Raw genomic sequence first — 14,489 nt, 5'->3', positions numbered from 1 at the left:
CTCCCTCTCTCTCCCTCTCTCCCCTCTAGCTCTCTCTCTCTGTGTGTGCATTCTCGCAAGGACAAACGTACACATGCGAGAAGAAATCATAACCTCTTCCTATGGGACCTTAGCACGACGACTTCTCTACTGTCTTCCAACTTAGTATGATAGAAGAATATAAAATTCCTTTTTGTGGCAGTATACATCCCTTTGGTTTAGAGGAACAAAGTGCAAGTAAATGGATAAAATTTCCTTTATCCCAACTGTTTAGGACAAATAAATGAAAGCTAAACTCCTCGGAGACCTCTTTTAGACCCTGTAAGCCGAGTGCCAACATTGGCCACAGAGCTTATAGGCTGTTCCGTGAAGGCACCGGCAGCCGCCTCCATTGTAGACACACGGCTGATATCTTTTGCCGAGTGCACGCTATAAGCCAGGTGCTTTTTCCAATAGATACCGTGCTATCCCTATAAGCCGAGAGTTTTTTTTGCAACACTCGGCTTATAGATGGCCATAAGCCAAGTCCATTGAATTTGCCGGGTGTTTTTTTTTTCTAGACTCGGCTTAGAGGAACATAAGCCGAGTACCCGAAAAAAAGCCCTCGGCTTATGGGCAAACATAGGGGAAAACAGGATTTTCCTGTAGTGCATGTGTGATTTTGTGCATTTTCTGATCAGGAAAATAAATAAAAAATTGGACAGTAAACAAGCAGGGCGCAAGAAGGCATATAGCATCATGGACAGAATTATAAACAATCCATTTGAAATTTGAGAATACGTACCATGATTAGTTCGTCCCCAATCTGAAGCACATGCAATGTGGGGTTGATGTAGTCAATAGCCCGAAGCAGCGGAGCACTTCCAATCTTGATCTTGGTGGGGGTATTGTTGTATGCGTCCTCCTCCGAAAGTATGACGTGCTCAAGGCTTGGCGCGTCCAGCACGACGAGCTGATGTGAGGAACGGCGCCAGAACAACACGCATCTCAGTCTGGGACTAACGAGGACGAAAGCGAGCTTCTCCAGCTTGGGGCTACCGGCGAGCACACGGTCCAAGTCTACCTCGCATAAACCGACGGAGCACAGGCCGAGATCCAGCAGCTCGGGAAACGGGACGTCGGCGGCAGGGCGCAGGCCGGTGTACGGGAAGTTGCACACGGTGACATAGAGACGCATGAGGGTGGTGCACTGCAGCCTGCAGGATCTCTTCAGTAAGAGTGATGAAGCCAAGGGACCAGTACCAGATCCTGCACGCGTTTGCTAGCAAGCGCCCTGATCCACTCCCTGAGCTTTGACGTCTTTTGTCAGATGACCCTTGCTGTTGAGGTAGACGGATCGGAAAGGGCAAGCCGATGACCGAGGAGACCGGGGATCAGGCTGTTGGCGTCGAGGTCGAGCGGGGTGGAGGATGGCCAGATGTATCTCCAGCTATATGACATGACGGTGGTGCGACCGGCCTCCTTCATGGTGAGCTTGGAGACGATCTGGCGTTGGATGACTTTGGGGAGGGTGCTGATGTTGACGCGCCGGCACTGGAGGAGGTGGCGGACTCGAAATCTCCAGGGAGAGGGAGGACGCCGGTGGAGCAGGGAGGCAGTGGATGCCGGAGGATGTGGTCGATGAGGATGTGCATGGCGTGGAAGGAGAGGTCAGACCGTCAGAGAGCCGGCCGACGGCGTGATGTGAGGAGAGGTCAGAGCGGTGGCAGGGGAAAGCGCGACGGGAATGGAATGGGGATTGGCTGCATGACCTCGATCCAAATTTGAATACCCTAGTAGTACTACACCAGTGATTTTACAATCTCGGTCGGACCTAGGGCTCCGTTCCAATATTTGGGCCAGTTGGTCGGGATAGGGCGCCACAGGAGTACAACATTCATGGGCCTTTGTGACCATATTTTTCTCTGAATTATTAACTCTTCGTCGGCCCTTTTTACCTCCTTCCGTTGACAGGTCTGGGAGTTGCAACGTAGTCAGCACTCAATCACATATTATTGTCGATTGAAGGAGTACAATATTCATGGACACTCTTTTTAACATGTGAACATTTTTTAAAATGGCATGAGCATTTTGAGAAATGTATGAAGATTATATTAAATGCAATGAACATTTATTGAGGATGTGCGAAAAGTTACTAAAATTTCATGAACGTTTTTCTGAGTGCCTGGACCAGTTTTGAAAATTACTTGAACAGTTTGTGAAATATGTGCAAACATCTTATTAAATCTAAGCTAATAATTTTTTGAAAATTACATATACAATATGAGTGTATTTTACCCAAAATACACTCATATAAACAAAGGGAAAATACTCCTAAAAAGGATGCTAGAGTACCCACCTCCTGGGGCTCGTCGAGGTCAAGAGTGCCCTCCGAGCCATTTGTTCTTTGGTGGCATGCCGCGTAGGCCTCCCGGGGGCTCTCCACGCCATTTGAGCCCGGATGGCGTGCACCCGGGCGTCCCCGGATGGTGGTCCATGATGGTCAACCGTGCGTTCGGGGACACCATCATTGGGCGTTGTTGGGCACCCCCGCGAGTAGGCCCCGCGCACGATGGTATCTCCGGACCCCACTGTCAGCGCCCTCGGCCTCATGCGGCTTAGTATGGTCGCGCCACCCTGGCCTCAATGCAGCCGCCTTGCACGTTGCGCTCGCCCAGTTAGAGAGCTCCCTGTGTTGTCCCGGTTCGGGCACGTAGCCCGCTTCGCCACACGTGATGAACATCTTAGGTCCGCCCGATGGCTGCTTCTAGCCCCGTGCGCAAGTATCCGGCATGCACACACTCGACACTGCATGGTTGCTTCCTTGGTGCTAGCTGGGCACTGCTCGTGCTTGCCCCTGCCAAATTACTTCACTGTCATCAGCTGGGCACTGGCTCTCGCAATATCTCTCACTTTGTTCCAGGTTGTTTCACTTGGCCGTCTTGAGCTACCTTGAGATGGAGCGTTAGTCGCACGGGCTTATAAGTCGGTTTTTTTTGTGGTTCTTTTCGTGTTTTCCTTAAAGCGGTTCCAATTTCCAATAAGTTTGTTGTTTTGTGCCGCACATCAGACGATATTTACTCTAGGCTGCATTTCACTTCATTTCGCTCCTGATGGCAGCAGCGAGCATGTCTTTGATGTGGGCATTCTATGTTGTGACGGACAGAAGACATAGGTCCATCGGTAGGTGCCTGAGGACATTGGATAGTGAAGGAGTTTTGGGTAGGAAGAGAAGATCGAGGGAGATCTAGATATATAGTGAAGGGGAGAGAGGAGAGGAAGAAGAAAAGCTAAGGAGAGAGAGGGAGAATAGATAGAGGAGAGTGAAAGGAGAAAGAAGAGAAAGAGGAGAAAGTAGTGAAGGGCGAGAGGATGAAGAAGGAAGCTGCCCAAAGCTGAATTATTGGTGCGTGACGTGTCATCCAACTAACACACCAATTGTATCTAGCTCACTAGTGGCGTTGAGGCGAAGAGCACACCACTAATAATTGACTTGTTACTAGTGGCGTGGAAGTTTAGAGAGTCCACACCACTGATAGTTTAGGAGGGATCAGGCGACTAGATCCCACACACTGGTGTCTAGTGTACTGGGACTTAACAGTTTATGCGGGGTACATGACATGATCTCCAACTAGAGGAATTTATATGTGCTTAGATGTAAAACCCATGAAATGTCAAGTTGTATATTTAAAGTTATGATTATTCAGTAAAGATCAGTATGTTTTGCAATGCATTTGTTTAATGAGCATTCCAAATTATGTCTTACTTTAACATATGCCTGACCCTGCATCATACAATTTGTAAAGGTGTAACATTCAATCACTTAACTCATATATTGTTGATATTAACTCGGTGCATATTTCTCTCTACTTGATGTGTAGAACTGTAGATTGGAAAGCACTTGAAAAAACTGATATAAATATATATACCTTGTCAGACGTCAACTATATCTGACGTAAGCCTGTATAAAGCAGTTAAAGTATATTATCCAGGAATCACGTCACCATGATCAATATTATAATCAAACTAGAACCAATTTTTTTTCTGAGACGCACAACCAGATTGTTGTTAACTCGCTCGCAGGTGATTCTTTCATAGATGTAGAATGCTCACACAGTTGACGCTAGCCACATGAAAACACCTCATAAAATAAACAGTAACTATGTCGTTTAGACACCAACATCCACGGCATTCACGTATAGTATCAACTAAAGAATTTACCATGAAGTGTCGCAGATAAAATTCGGCAAAGGCAAATGGGTATGCAGTGTAGGCATCATTTATGGTACAAATGTTTATTCAAGTAGCAGCCACATGGCTAGTAAATTAAATAGAAAATAATGGCGATGCCAGGGTACTTGAACATGGAGAGCTGCGAGCGCCAACCTAACAACTCAAAGTACTATATTGCCTAAAGAAGCTATATTGCCTTCAGGGACTTGACTATCAGTTCAGTAGCCCTTTGCAGAGTAACTAGTAGTAAGAAGTGCCAGGCGTGTTCAAGTTAGGCAATCAAAAGGGTCATTAAGTAAGAGATCAGATGCTGTCTTGTAGTTCCACGTGTAGTGTTTATGCACCCTGAAGATTTGCACAGTCGCATTAGCTAATTCAACTGAGGCGGCAGCGCTTTTCCATTTTTCATCCATATCAGCTTCCATGCCGGTAGAAAATACATCATCCGAGAAGACAATGCAAATCTCCTTGAGCATGTTTGCGCTTTTCAAAATGGACTTAAAGAATGATAGTTCGCTATCACCCCCACAGAAATCATACAATACGATCTTCTCAATGGTTGATTTCACAGATTTGATGGGATCTATTTTCTTCTTCCATAATGTGCCATCACTGTCAACAAGGCTTTTGAATAGAGATCCGCCATTCTACAAAGAAAAGTGTTAGCAGGGCATATATTGCATGTCAATTGTTGTGTGCAAATGATTCAGAATAAGGAAAAGTGGGAGAACACGGATGTCACATATACCTTGACATGCAATATCTGAATTCTCGGAAAGCATGATAGAAATGATAGCACCATCCTTTCTTCCTCGGCGGCTCCAAACTGGAAATCAATGGCCAAGATATTGACACTCAGAACCTCGACAGTTGGACTGGCATTTGTCCCAGCCTACAGTAAGAAAAACTTACTAAAATACACAGAAGGTAGATATACATACATTCCTTGTTTTCTCAGCATCAAGTGACTATGCAATCGCTTATTCTTTTTGTGAATCAAGAGATAACAGAATATAAAAATATATAACTGACTGTTAACACTTTACTTCAAGGGCAGGAAATACCGCCTTAAATGGTTTTATTATAATAATATAATTCAAGATATATTTAAAATAAAAGATCGACACATTTGATGATAAAGCATATTAAATATACATTCTTCAACCATAAATCACAGGAAAAAGAATGGTTATATTTTTTCTTTTGTCAATGGTGCCATTTTATCGTGCATTACACGTGTATTAGTATTGTACTATCCTTTATAAATCAAGAGAAGAGGAGAATAACATTCACGCCTCTTACATTTCATTTGGGTCAAGTTTTTGTGATCCACTTGAGGCAACATTGTGTCCAATGGCCCCACACAAAATAGTGCGGTCAACAGATCGAATCAAATTGATCACACAAAATCATGAAAGATAAATTGAAACATATTCTCTCAAAGCTGAAAAAGGTATCATGGCTTTAATTTGATGTGTTTTGCTGCCTAGAACACAGTTGGCGGGCATATGTAGATATATTACTTGGCATAATGTTGGATAGGAGCCTAGTTAATTTTATTTAATCCATGTTATATCTTATATTTAATAAATGGAATCCCAGAAAAAGAATGAAAATTGCCCATTCGATATCTCTGTTAGTTATCTACAATCATTGGTTGAAGTATCCCAGGAAGCCATTGCCCTTTGTGCCACCTCAACACTTGTTCCTAACGGGACTCATCTAGAGGCTGTGATCTTCCAAAAATGAAGGACTCGAAGAGCAAAAACACGCAGAACCTTATGGATCTCTCTACAGGATGCAAGCTCTCAAAAAGGAAAAGGAAGTCGCAAGAAGGGAAGAAAAAGCCAAGCAGAGCCTTACAGATTCATGTATAGGTTGTGACCTCCAAAAAGAAAAAGAATTTGCAAAGAAGAAAAAATGAGCAGCTATAATATTTCCCACAGCCACCCTCTATTTCAAGTATCATGCCCTAATCTCTCCATGGTGCTTGTGCCTAGAGGTCGTTGTTTCATCTTCCCCAATCGTCCATTTTTTGTTCAAGAGGCATCTGCTATATGTTGTAGTGGGGATAATCTGTGCATGCACCATGAATTCCTTGATGCTGCACTGTCGATGTGAATATTCAAGGGAGAGAATGGTGTTCAATCATTAGTAAAAAAGGCATCATCATTAGGTGTCAAGGACAGCAAGCGTGCTGAATGCCCAAGTAAAATGTGTTGATTATGAATGCTGCTGCTTTTAATTCATAAGTTAAATGGAGGAAAATAAAACACTTCAGAAGGCTTTAATTAATTTGTATGCGCATCGACATTCCAGAGAGAAATGTTCACACAATAACAAGGTCAGTTACATTGTAGTTCTATATAGCAGTTTTTTTTTGCGGGTAATTCTATATAGCAGTTCATGCCAAATACACAAGAACGATAAGAGGATAATGATTATTGTAGGTAATCTCCCTCTTCGCGTATAAGTTGGTGTCCTCGTGTAATATTTGGTTAAATATTTGTATTTTTGTTCACTTCCCTGGAGTTTTAAATTTATACTACTGAGAATGAGTTCTCAAATTTCACAAGTTATTACTACTCTCGCCATGCATGGTTCTGAATTTACTTTTGCATATAGATATTGCTTGGAGTCTAAAATAAAATTAATATGTACAAAGATGCATGGTAGTTTTTCTACATATAATCTTTCTAGGTGCATAAACAGTAATATTAGTTCTTTTTTTATTTGTGAGAAGACAGTAGTATGGTATTACGATTAGGTTCACAACCGTTCATGTATAGGACCAATATTTACAGTTCTCAAAAAATTCCCTTCTAAAAGGAGAAAAGAATCAGTAACTCTGACCACCTCCGTATATATTCCAATAATATTACTTCCTCTTCATCACTAAAATAATTATAGTAATTAGCCACAATCATGTTCAATTTAAATTGCCGATGAGACTATCAACTGATAACTATGGTGCTTTTATTCAATTTCACTAAAAGGAGAGACTATAAACTGTATATATTCTAGGTGTATAAATAGAAAAATTAGTTCCTCTTTATTTGGGAGAAAACAGTAGTATGGCTTTAGGATTGAGGTTAAATGTGTACATTTATAGGCTCAATATTTATAATTAACAGATTTCCCTTCTAAAAGGAAAAAAAGAATCAATAACTGTGAAGTTATAGGCTCAATATTTATAGTTTTCTCCAGAATGTTGCTCTGAAGGTCATGTACAATAACCATGGAATTTTATCGCAGTGAATAATATCAGTGAAGTGCTTATGGTAAATTTAATTTCATAAACAGTTTAGTGTGGTAGAATAACTAACTACAGTAAAAAAAGTTTGATCTTGCAGGTCTGACTTGAGGCTCAATTTCTATAGGCATGAAAACGATTCCTCTCTCACTGGATCTCAGTTTATATTCATATTGCCAGAGAAATATATGAATGCCGGTGGGGTCTAAAATCAGTGAAGTATTTCTAATACCATACGTGTATGATGTATGTGTTGGTTCTTTTCAGAAGGTTATTAGCTTGCCATGTTATTTACATATTAATTAGCCACATGTAAGTTATTCCACATAATGACCCTTTTGTTAAGCGGTTCATGCAATTATTTCCCTCGCCTTTTAATGGAGAACATTTTATCGACTACTTCACCAATGTTTAAGAAGGTAGGCTTCTTAAGTTTTATCAGTTGCTCCCATTCTGATTACAAGTCCCACATCACTCATTCGTGAGTGCAACTATGTTTTTTTTCTTGAATTAACATGCAATTTGATTTTCGCATGTGATAAGGTTTCTCAGTCCAGCGCATTATTCTCTGACAGACTAACAGTTGTTTGTGATCGAGACATCATCTATATAGTATTGTACTTCAAACTTTCAAAGGTTGGTAAGGTTATTCCGACATCCAATGTCATTCAAGTCATTTTCTTCTGTATCTTAATTAGTCGTTGTTACCCCCACTGACGAACTTAGTGAAAAAAATATAGCTATCCCTTCCTATGGATAAGCAGTAGAGAAATTCATATGTTTGTATAATAATATGTAGAAAGTACCTTTTTTCTCTAATTTTATTAAGAAAACATTAGTAGCACAAAAGTTATTAACAATTTGATTAGGTATCATATATGTCCCTTTTTTTATTGCCACGCTGTCCGTCGACCCATGTATTTGTAAACTGAAGAAATATATGATTATCCTAAATCACTTTATCGCCCATTGCCTAACTTTAAGTAGAATTAACTTTTTGTCAAATCAAGAATTTATTCCTAGCATCCGTTAAACGTTAACCCAGCACACTGCTAGTGTATCAGTGAACGTACACTACACATGTGTGCATTTTCTGATCAGGAAAATAAAAAATTTGGACAGTAAACAAGCACGGTGCAAGTAGGCATATAGCAGCATGGACAGAATTATAAACAATCCATTTGAAATTTGAGAACACATACGTACCATGATTAGTTCGTCCCCAATCTGGAGCACATGCAATGTGGGGTTGAGGTAGCCAATAGCCCGAAGCAGTGGAGCACTTCCAATCTTGATCTTGGCGGGGGTCTTGCTGTATGCGTCGTCCTCCCAGAGTATGATGCGCTCAAGGCGCGGTGTATCCACCACGGCAAGCTGATGTGACGGAACGGCGTGCCAGAACAGCACGCATCTCAGTTTGGGATTAATGAGGTCGATGCGGGTCAGCGCGACGCGGCCGCAGACGAAAGCCAGCTTCTCCAGCTTGGGACTACCGGCGAGGAAGCGGTCCAAGTCTACCTCGCATAAGCCGACGGGGCACAGGCCGAGCTCCAGCAGCTCGGGGAACCGGACGTCGGCGGCAGGGCGCAGGCCGGTGTACGGGAAGTTGCACACGGCGACGTAGAGACGCACCAGGGAGGTGCACTCCAGGATCTCTTCAGGAAGACTGATGAAGAGGAGGGACAAGCGGTTGACGAAGACGAGATCCTGCACGCCCTTCCTAGCCAAGGCCTTGAACCACTCCTTGAGCTTGGACGTCCGGTGACGGATGGCCTTGCTGTTGAGGTGGACGGATCGGAAAGGGCCCTCGTGGGAGCCGATGACCTGGGAGACGCGGCTCACCACGGCGTCGGGGTCATCAGATCCGTCGTCGCCGCGGGGGATCAGGATGTTGGCGTCGAGGTCGAGCGGGGTGGTGCGCCAGATGTATCTCCAACTAGACGACAGCACGGTGGTGCGACCGGCCTCCTTCATGGGGAGCTTGGAGACGATCTGGCGCTGGATGTCCTCGGCGAGGGCGCTGATGTTGACGCGGCGGCCGCTGGAGTTGGCAGCGCACTCGAAAGCTGCAGGGAGAGGGAGGGCGCCGGTGGTGGTGGTGATTGGCTCAGGTGGAGCAGGGAGGCAGCGGAGGATGCGGTCCATGAGGAGGTCCATGGCGTGGAAGGAGAGGTCAGAGAGACGGCCGACGGCGTGAGTTTCAGGAGAGGACAGAGCGGCGGCCGGGGAAAGAGAGACGGGAATGGAATGGGGGCTGGCGGCGTGAGACCTCGATCGAAATTTGGATGCCCTATATATGTACTCCACCAGTGAATATACACTCTCTGTGTCAGACCTAGGGCACCGTTCCGATATTTGGGCCGGTTGGTCGGGACAGGACGCCGCAGGAGTACTGTACAATATACGTGGGCCTTTTCACTTTTTATACTACGTATATTTTTTCTTCGATTCTTAATGCTTTGTCGTCTTAGGCCTTTTTTGGACATTCACTAGTCACCTGAGACTTGCCTCAAAGGAAAAAAAACTAGTCACTGCAGACATTGTCTAAAGATTTGGGTGATTATATTCGAATATGGAAATACAGATATTGTCTTATACATTTTTTAAAAGGATGATAGCACTTCCAGCATTTACTCGAAACGGGCTTTCGCCCGCTTTATATATAAAGCGCCGACCGATCATTGTACGCGGGCCAACGATACGTCGAGGTGAGGTGGCCCTCAAACACTGCCGATCCCAAGATAATCGGAGCACTCAAGACGCACGTGACTATAAGATAACATAGAAAGATCGGAGTACAATGCCACGCAAAGCCCTAAACACCTAGGTTCCACGACAACACCCTCGCAAGGGAGAAAGTATCATCGCTGCCGAGTCCAGCATGAACTAAGGTCTTCAACCGAAACCCTGACACGGAGAGAAGCACAATGACGACTTCTTCAAGAAGATAATGGCGTCCACGAGCGTTGCCGACATAGGGGCAACAAGGCGCGAAGCTTTCGCTCTACAACTCCCTAGTGTCACCACGAGGACTCTAAGACAAGCTTGGTGATACCATATCACTAGATCCGGATTGGGGCGCCACCAATGCAAATGACAAAGAGCGCGATCAAGCCACCCTTCGCTATACATCTCGCCGCTCACACGGCCAAGAGGGGAAGTCACCACCTCGCCATGGTGCCTGCTGGAAAGCCAAATATGTGGACCGCCATCCGGGGCTGCCGCCCCAGCATCCACGTCCGAGACACTACCACTCTCCCACATCAAATGCACCAACCACGATAGGAGGAGTAAAAGACGGCTCCTTTCACTCCTTGCCCTGCATCAGCCATGGGATCGGGGTTGACACCTCCACTGTAGGAGGCGTCCGCACCTGCGTCCCTAGGCGGTCCCGGTGGACCGGTGGAGACACAACACTGTGACTATCGACTGCTGCCGTCAAGCAAGCTTGACCGATGCCAAGTTTGTGGCCTTTGGCACCTATCTTCTCAACAGAAAGCGGTGTCTAGACCACCGCCATTGACTACCACACCCGTGGGAGAGGGACCTTCCCAGCCACAGGCACCACCCGGACGGAGCCCAATCTCGTCTACCTAGAGCGATAGTTCCAACTCGCCTTGGGCCCAGATCTGGTTTGCCCTTGCGTGGGCCCTAGGTCAACCGCCACCGTCAGCATGGACCCAGGAGAAGGGAGATCACCGCCACCACCCTATGCCGCCTACTGGAACATGGTCGCCAAAAGCACAAACCAGCACCAGGACAGAACCACACTACCTTAGGCCACCAGCCACGGGACACGCACAACAGTCATTCATGTAGCAACGACCGGTCGCCGGCCACATGCGGTAGCCAGCAACGCTATAACCTCCGGCTACCAGCCTCGTGCATACAAGCAGCCAAGCCGCCCGGATTAATCCACCTCCACCACCCGCAGACTCCATGCGCCAGATGTCGGCAGAGCCCAGCCCTAACCACCGCTGCCGCCCCAGGTGGGAGCCAACACCGCGAGGCCCTCTACATCCCGGCAAGATCCCCGCGACCCCGTCGCGCCCTCTGGAGGTGCCATGTCGCCGCGTGCTACAGGTCCGCACCAACGCTATGAGTGGGGGGATAGGAGGTCATGCCGCCGCTGTCAACGATCGGGCTTTGCCCGACGGCGCGAGGTTGGCAGCAGAGAGGAGATGCGAGGGAGAGGAGGTGGCATTTGCCGGCGGCTAGGGATCCCCCAGATTCCTCTTTTTTCTTGCAATTGCAAAGTGGTGGAAAAAATTGTATTTCACCCCCCCCCCCCCCCCCCGCCGTCGCTCACGGGAGTGACGCGGCTGGGGTAAGGGGTGGGTTTATTCGTGTGTTTTCCCCAAATTTGTCCAGCCTTTGCGTCTGCACACAATCACATGTTACGCACACAGTCACATAGTACTATTATTGATTATTCCACTATGGTAAGCAAAGACAAGTGTTGATATCAAGCGAGTCGGCTTACATAAATACTCCTCTAGACAAAGGTTTCAAGAGAAGGGATCATGGCACATGCGCCAATATTAACGAGTTCAAGCAAAGGTCGAACATAAGATTTTCATTCCCAGAGAGCTTCGAGCCAACACCTTTAACAAGGTCACAACACGCGTGTGTCGAAAATTCTTGATCTAGCTATAGAGGCAATATCGCGGGTTTTGACTGACATCAATCTCTTGTTGATCATCGTCGCTAGGCTAGTTTAGATGTTGAGAGCCCAAGGCCCACCCATGTTCCACTAGAAAACTTTGAAGCTGGACAGGGCCTTGTTTTCCTTCCTCTGGTCTCTTTCACACCTCCATCAGATGTCCGTCAATGGGAGAGGGAGGACCCATATCCGATTGGGGGACACCGCATAGGTGACCTCCACCACAGACCCCCTATCGGCGGGATTTGTCAGCGCTAACGTGGCTGCCGTTGCCCCCGATCGCAATGCACGGCCTGAGGCCAAAAGGTATTGATATTCTAAGCAGCTTGTACCATGAAACCACTTTGGGGTTTTAAATTTTAAAAATCATGTGCGAAGAAATTTTCTTGATAAATAAATTCATTTGATCGGTGCATCAAGGTGATGCAAAAGCATTGGGTGTACACTCGGCCTTTCCATAACTAGATCCACATAGCCCAACACACTCAAACAAAAAAAAGGTAAAAAGAACATGGTGATGTGGTTTAAAATAGTGAACAATAGTAGCTAGGGTGATGGAGGGCCCATCTGCGGACTAACCAACATCCTTAATGAGTAAAAACAGCCCTAGTTGTATACTCCAGCCGAAAAATACTCATGTAATGAACTCAGTGTCCTCCAGTCTCTTTAGAACAGATCATGTATGAATCCAACGCGTACATACATGTATGACATGCAAATGAGACCAAATTTTCTTTGTGTAAAATACCACATCGTACGTACCTAGATAGCCAAATAGCTCCACATAAGACCACCACCCCCACGAGGATAAACTACTAGAATCGCCAAGTTTGCCCGATGCCCAATTGATTGATAAGTTCCTTTTATCCAGAACTCGGCAAAGCAACCAAAAGCCAAGTATATGGTAAAAAAATTAACTCATCAGCGATGCAAAACTCGGCAAACGAGCATCTTTGCCGAGTGCGGGGAAAATTTACTCGGTGAAGCGCTGGAACTTTGCTAAGGTGTCAATCTGCCGAGTGCATGGGCGATGAGGGCGCCGTGGACTGACGGACCGATAGTCGAAAGGCGAGAAAATTCAATTCCGACTAAGTGTGTCACACGAAGGACCTATTCCAAATTCATGAACCTAAAATGGAACATGGGCTTGTGGCTGGTTTACACAGAGAATATCGCCTAGCTCTAAAACGGCAGCACCTAAGTGCAACTTCGAGTAAGAATGAACGACCTTTTGCAACCTTTTTACCGGGGCATCACTACAAGAAATATGTCAACTTGTGACCTTCTGTTAGTGACCCTGGAAGAATTGGTCATAGATCTATGACCATTTCAGACCAATTGGTCAAAAGTTGTTCGGGGGGCTCCAAAACCTAAACTATAATGACCATTTTGGTCAGAAAGGTCGTAATTTCCTTACACGGAATAGTCATAAAGCAGATAGCACTGGTCTGCTGCCTTATTTCTAGCTGATCATGACCAATATAGATGGTCATAACCTTGTAAATTGTGATGGGTTGCTATGACTAGGCGCCACCTCATCAGTTTTGCCTATGTGTCATGTCCACGTGGCAGTTTTTGCCCTAGGTTGTGAAGCAACCTATATTTCTGTCATTCCCAAAATTCCCAAAAAAATCTCATAAATTCTTTAGGTCATATCTTCATCAAATATGTAAAAATCCTTCCTTGCCTAGTTCAAAACTAATTCAACAATATTCATTTTTTCACGACAGCACTTTATGAAGGAAGTGCTATTTATATATTCTTGATTGCCCTCGGAATTTTTGGGCACTCTTTCTTATCCAAATCATTACCGCATGACAAAATTCAGCTCCACTTGCCTAGCAAATCTTCCTCGGCAAATTTCCAAAGTTTTTGTCCACCTAGAAGCATTGTGAAGGAAGTAACTTTTTTATATATCCAAATGACATGAAATTTATACAGTTTCTTCATATGCCCAAATTATCACCCTCCTCCAAATTGCAGCTCAGGCAAATTATCTATGTGAGCCCAGGTTCAATTTATATTTTATGGCCAAATTGGCACGTTGCAAAGCAAGTGTTATCTAGACCCCTCCTATTAACCTCAAACTCTTTGGGCACTCTTCCATACCCAAATCATTGCCACATGATAATATTCAGCTCCATTTTCCTAGTCAATCTTTCTCAGGAAATTTTCAAAGTTTCTACCTCGAGAGAAGCTTTGTGAAGTAAGTACTAGCTAGGCTTACCCAAATGATCTGAAAATCTACCAAGGCATAACCATACCTATGTAACTTACCTACACCAAATTTGAGCTCATTTCATTCATCCAATTTCTCTCACTAGTTTTCCCAAGTTTCTGTCCATAGAAGAGCATTGTGAAGGAACTACCACTTTGGCATGT

The 14,489-nt window shown here is 45.0% G+C and overlaps 2 protein-coding genes across 2 annotated transcripts; both read right to left on the bottom strand.

The window, feature by feature from the left end:
* Window positions 1–588: 588 nt before the first annotated feature.
* LOC147983352 (uncharacterized) lies at window positions 589–1,446 on the bottom strand. The gene is made up of 3 exons (XM_087540702.1): window positions 1,347–1,446; window positions 764–1,227; window positions 589–651 (listed from the first exon to the last, which is right to left on the bottom strand). Exons 1-3 carry the CDS (start codon window positions 1,444–1,446, stop codon window positions 589–591), a joined length of 627 nt encoding a protein of 208 aa, XP_087396828.1.
* A 3,011-nt stretch (window positions 1,447–4,457) lies between these two features.
* On the bottom strand, window positions 4,458–9,601 carry LOC147983351 (F-box/FBD/LRR-repeat protein At1g13570-like). The gene is made up of 3 exons (XM_087540701.1): window positions 8,651–9,601; window positions 4,940–5,083; window positions 4,458–4,838 (listed from the first exon to the last, which is right to left on the bottom strand). The coding sequence occupies exons 1-3, from the start codon at window positions 9,599–9,601 to the stop codon at window positions 4,458–4,460; spliced, it is 1,476 nt and encodes a 491-aa protein (XP_087396827.1).
* Window positions 9,602–14,489: the final 4,888 nt, after the last annotated feature.

Source organism: Triticum urartu, chromosome 2A (genome assembly GCF_056163025.1).
Source record: "Triticum urartu cultivar PI428250 chromosome 2A, HENAU_Tu73, whole genome shotgun sequence".
Lineage (NCBI taxonomy): Eukaryota > Viridiplantae > Streptophyta > Magnoliopsida > Poales > Poaceae > Triticum > Triticum urartu.
The sequence above is the reverse complement of the archived record's forward strand: the minus strand, read 5'-3'. Positions and strand labels throughout refer to the sequence as shown.

Bases quoted from the DNA above. Each gene is read 5' to 3' on its own strand.
- LOC147983351 (XM_087540701.1), bottom strand. From the start codon at position 9,601: ATGGACCTCCTCATGGACCGCATCCTCCGCTGCCTCCCTGCTCCACCT. The intron at 5,084-8,650 runs GTACGTATGTGT...TTCTTACTGTAG, and splicing joins TTGGGGACGAACTAATCATG to GCTGGGACAAATGCCAGTCC. The intron at 4,839-4,939 runs GTATATGTGACA...TTTTCTTTGTAG, and splicing joins TTCAGATATTGCATGTCAAG to AATGGCGGATCTCTATTCAA.
- LOC147983352 (XM_087540702.1), bottom strand. From the start codon at position 1,446: ATGAAGGAGGCCGGTCGCACCACCGTCATGTCATATAGCTGGAGATAC. The intron at 1,228-1,346 runs GTCTCCTCGGTC...AAACGCGTGCAG, and splicing joins CGCCAACAGCCTGATCCCCG to GATCTGGTACTGGTCCCTTG. The intron at 652-763 runs GTACGTATTCTC...TTTCCTGATCAG, and splicing joins TTGGGGACGAACTAATCATG to AAAATGCACAAAATCACACA.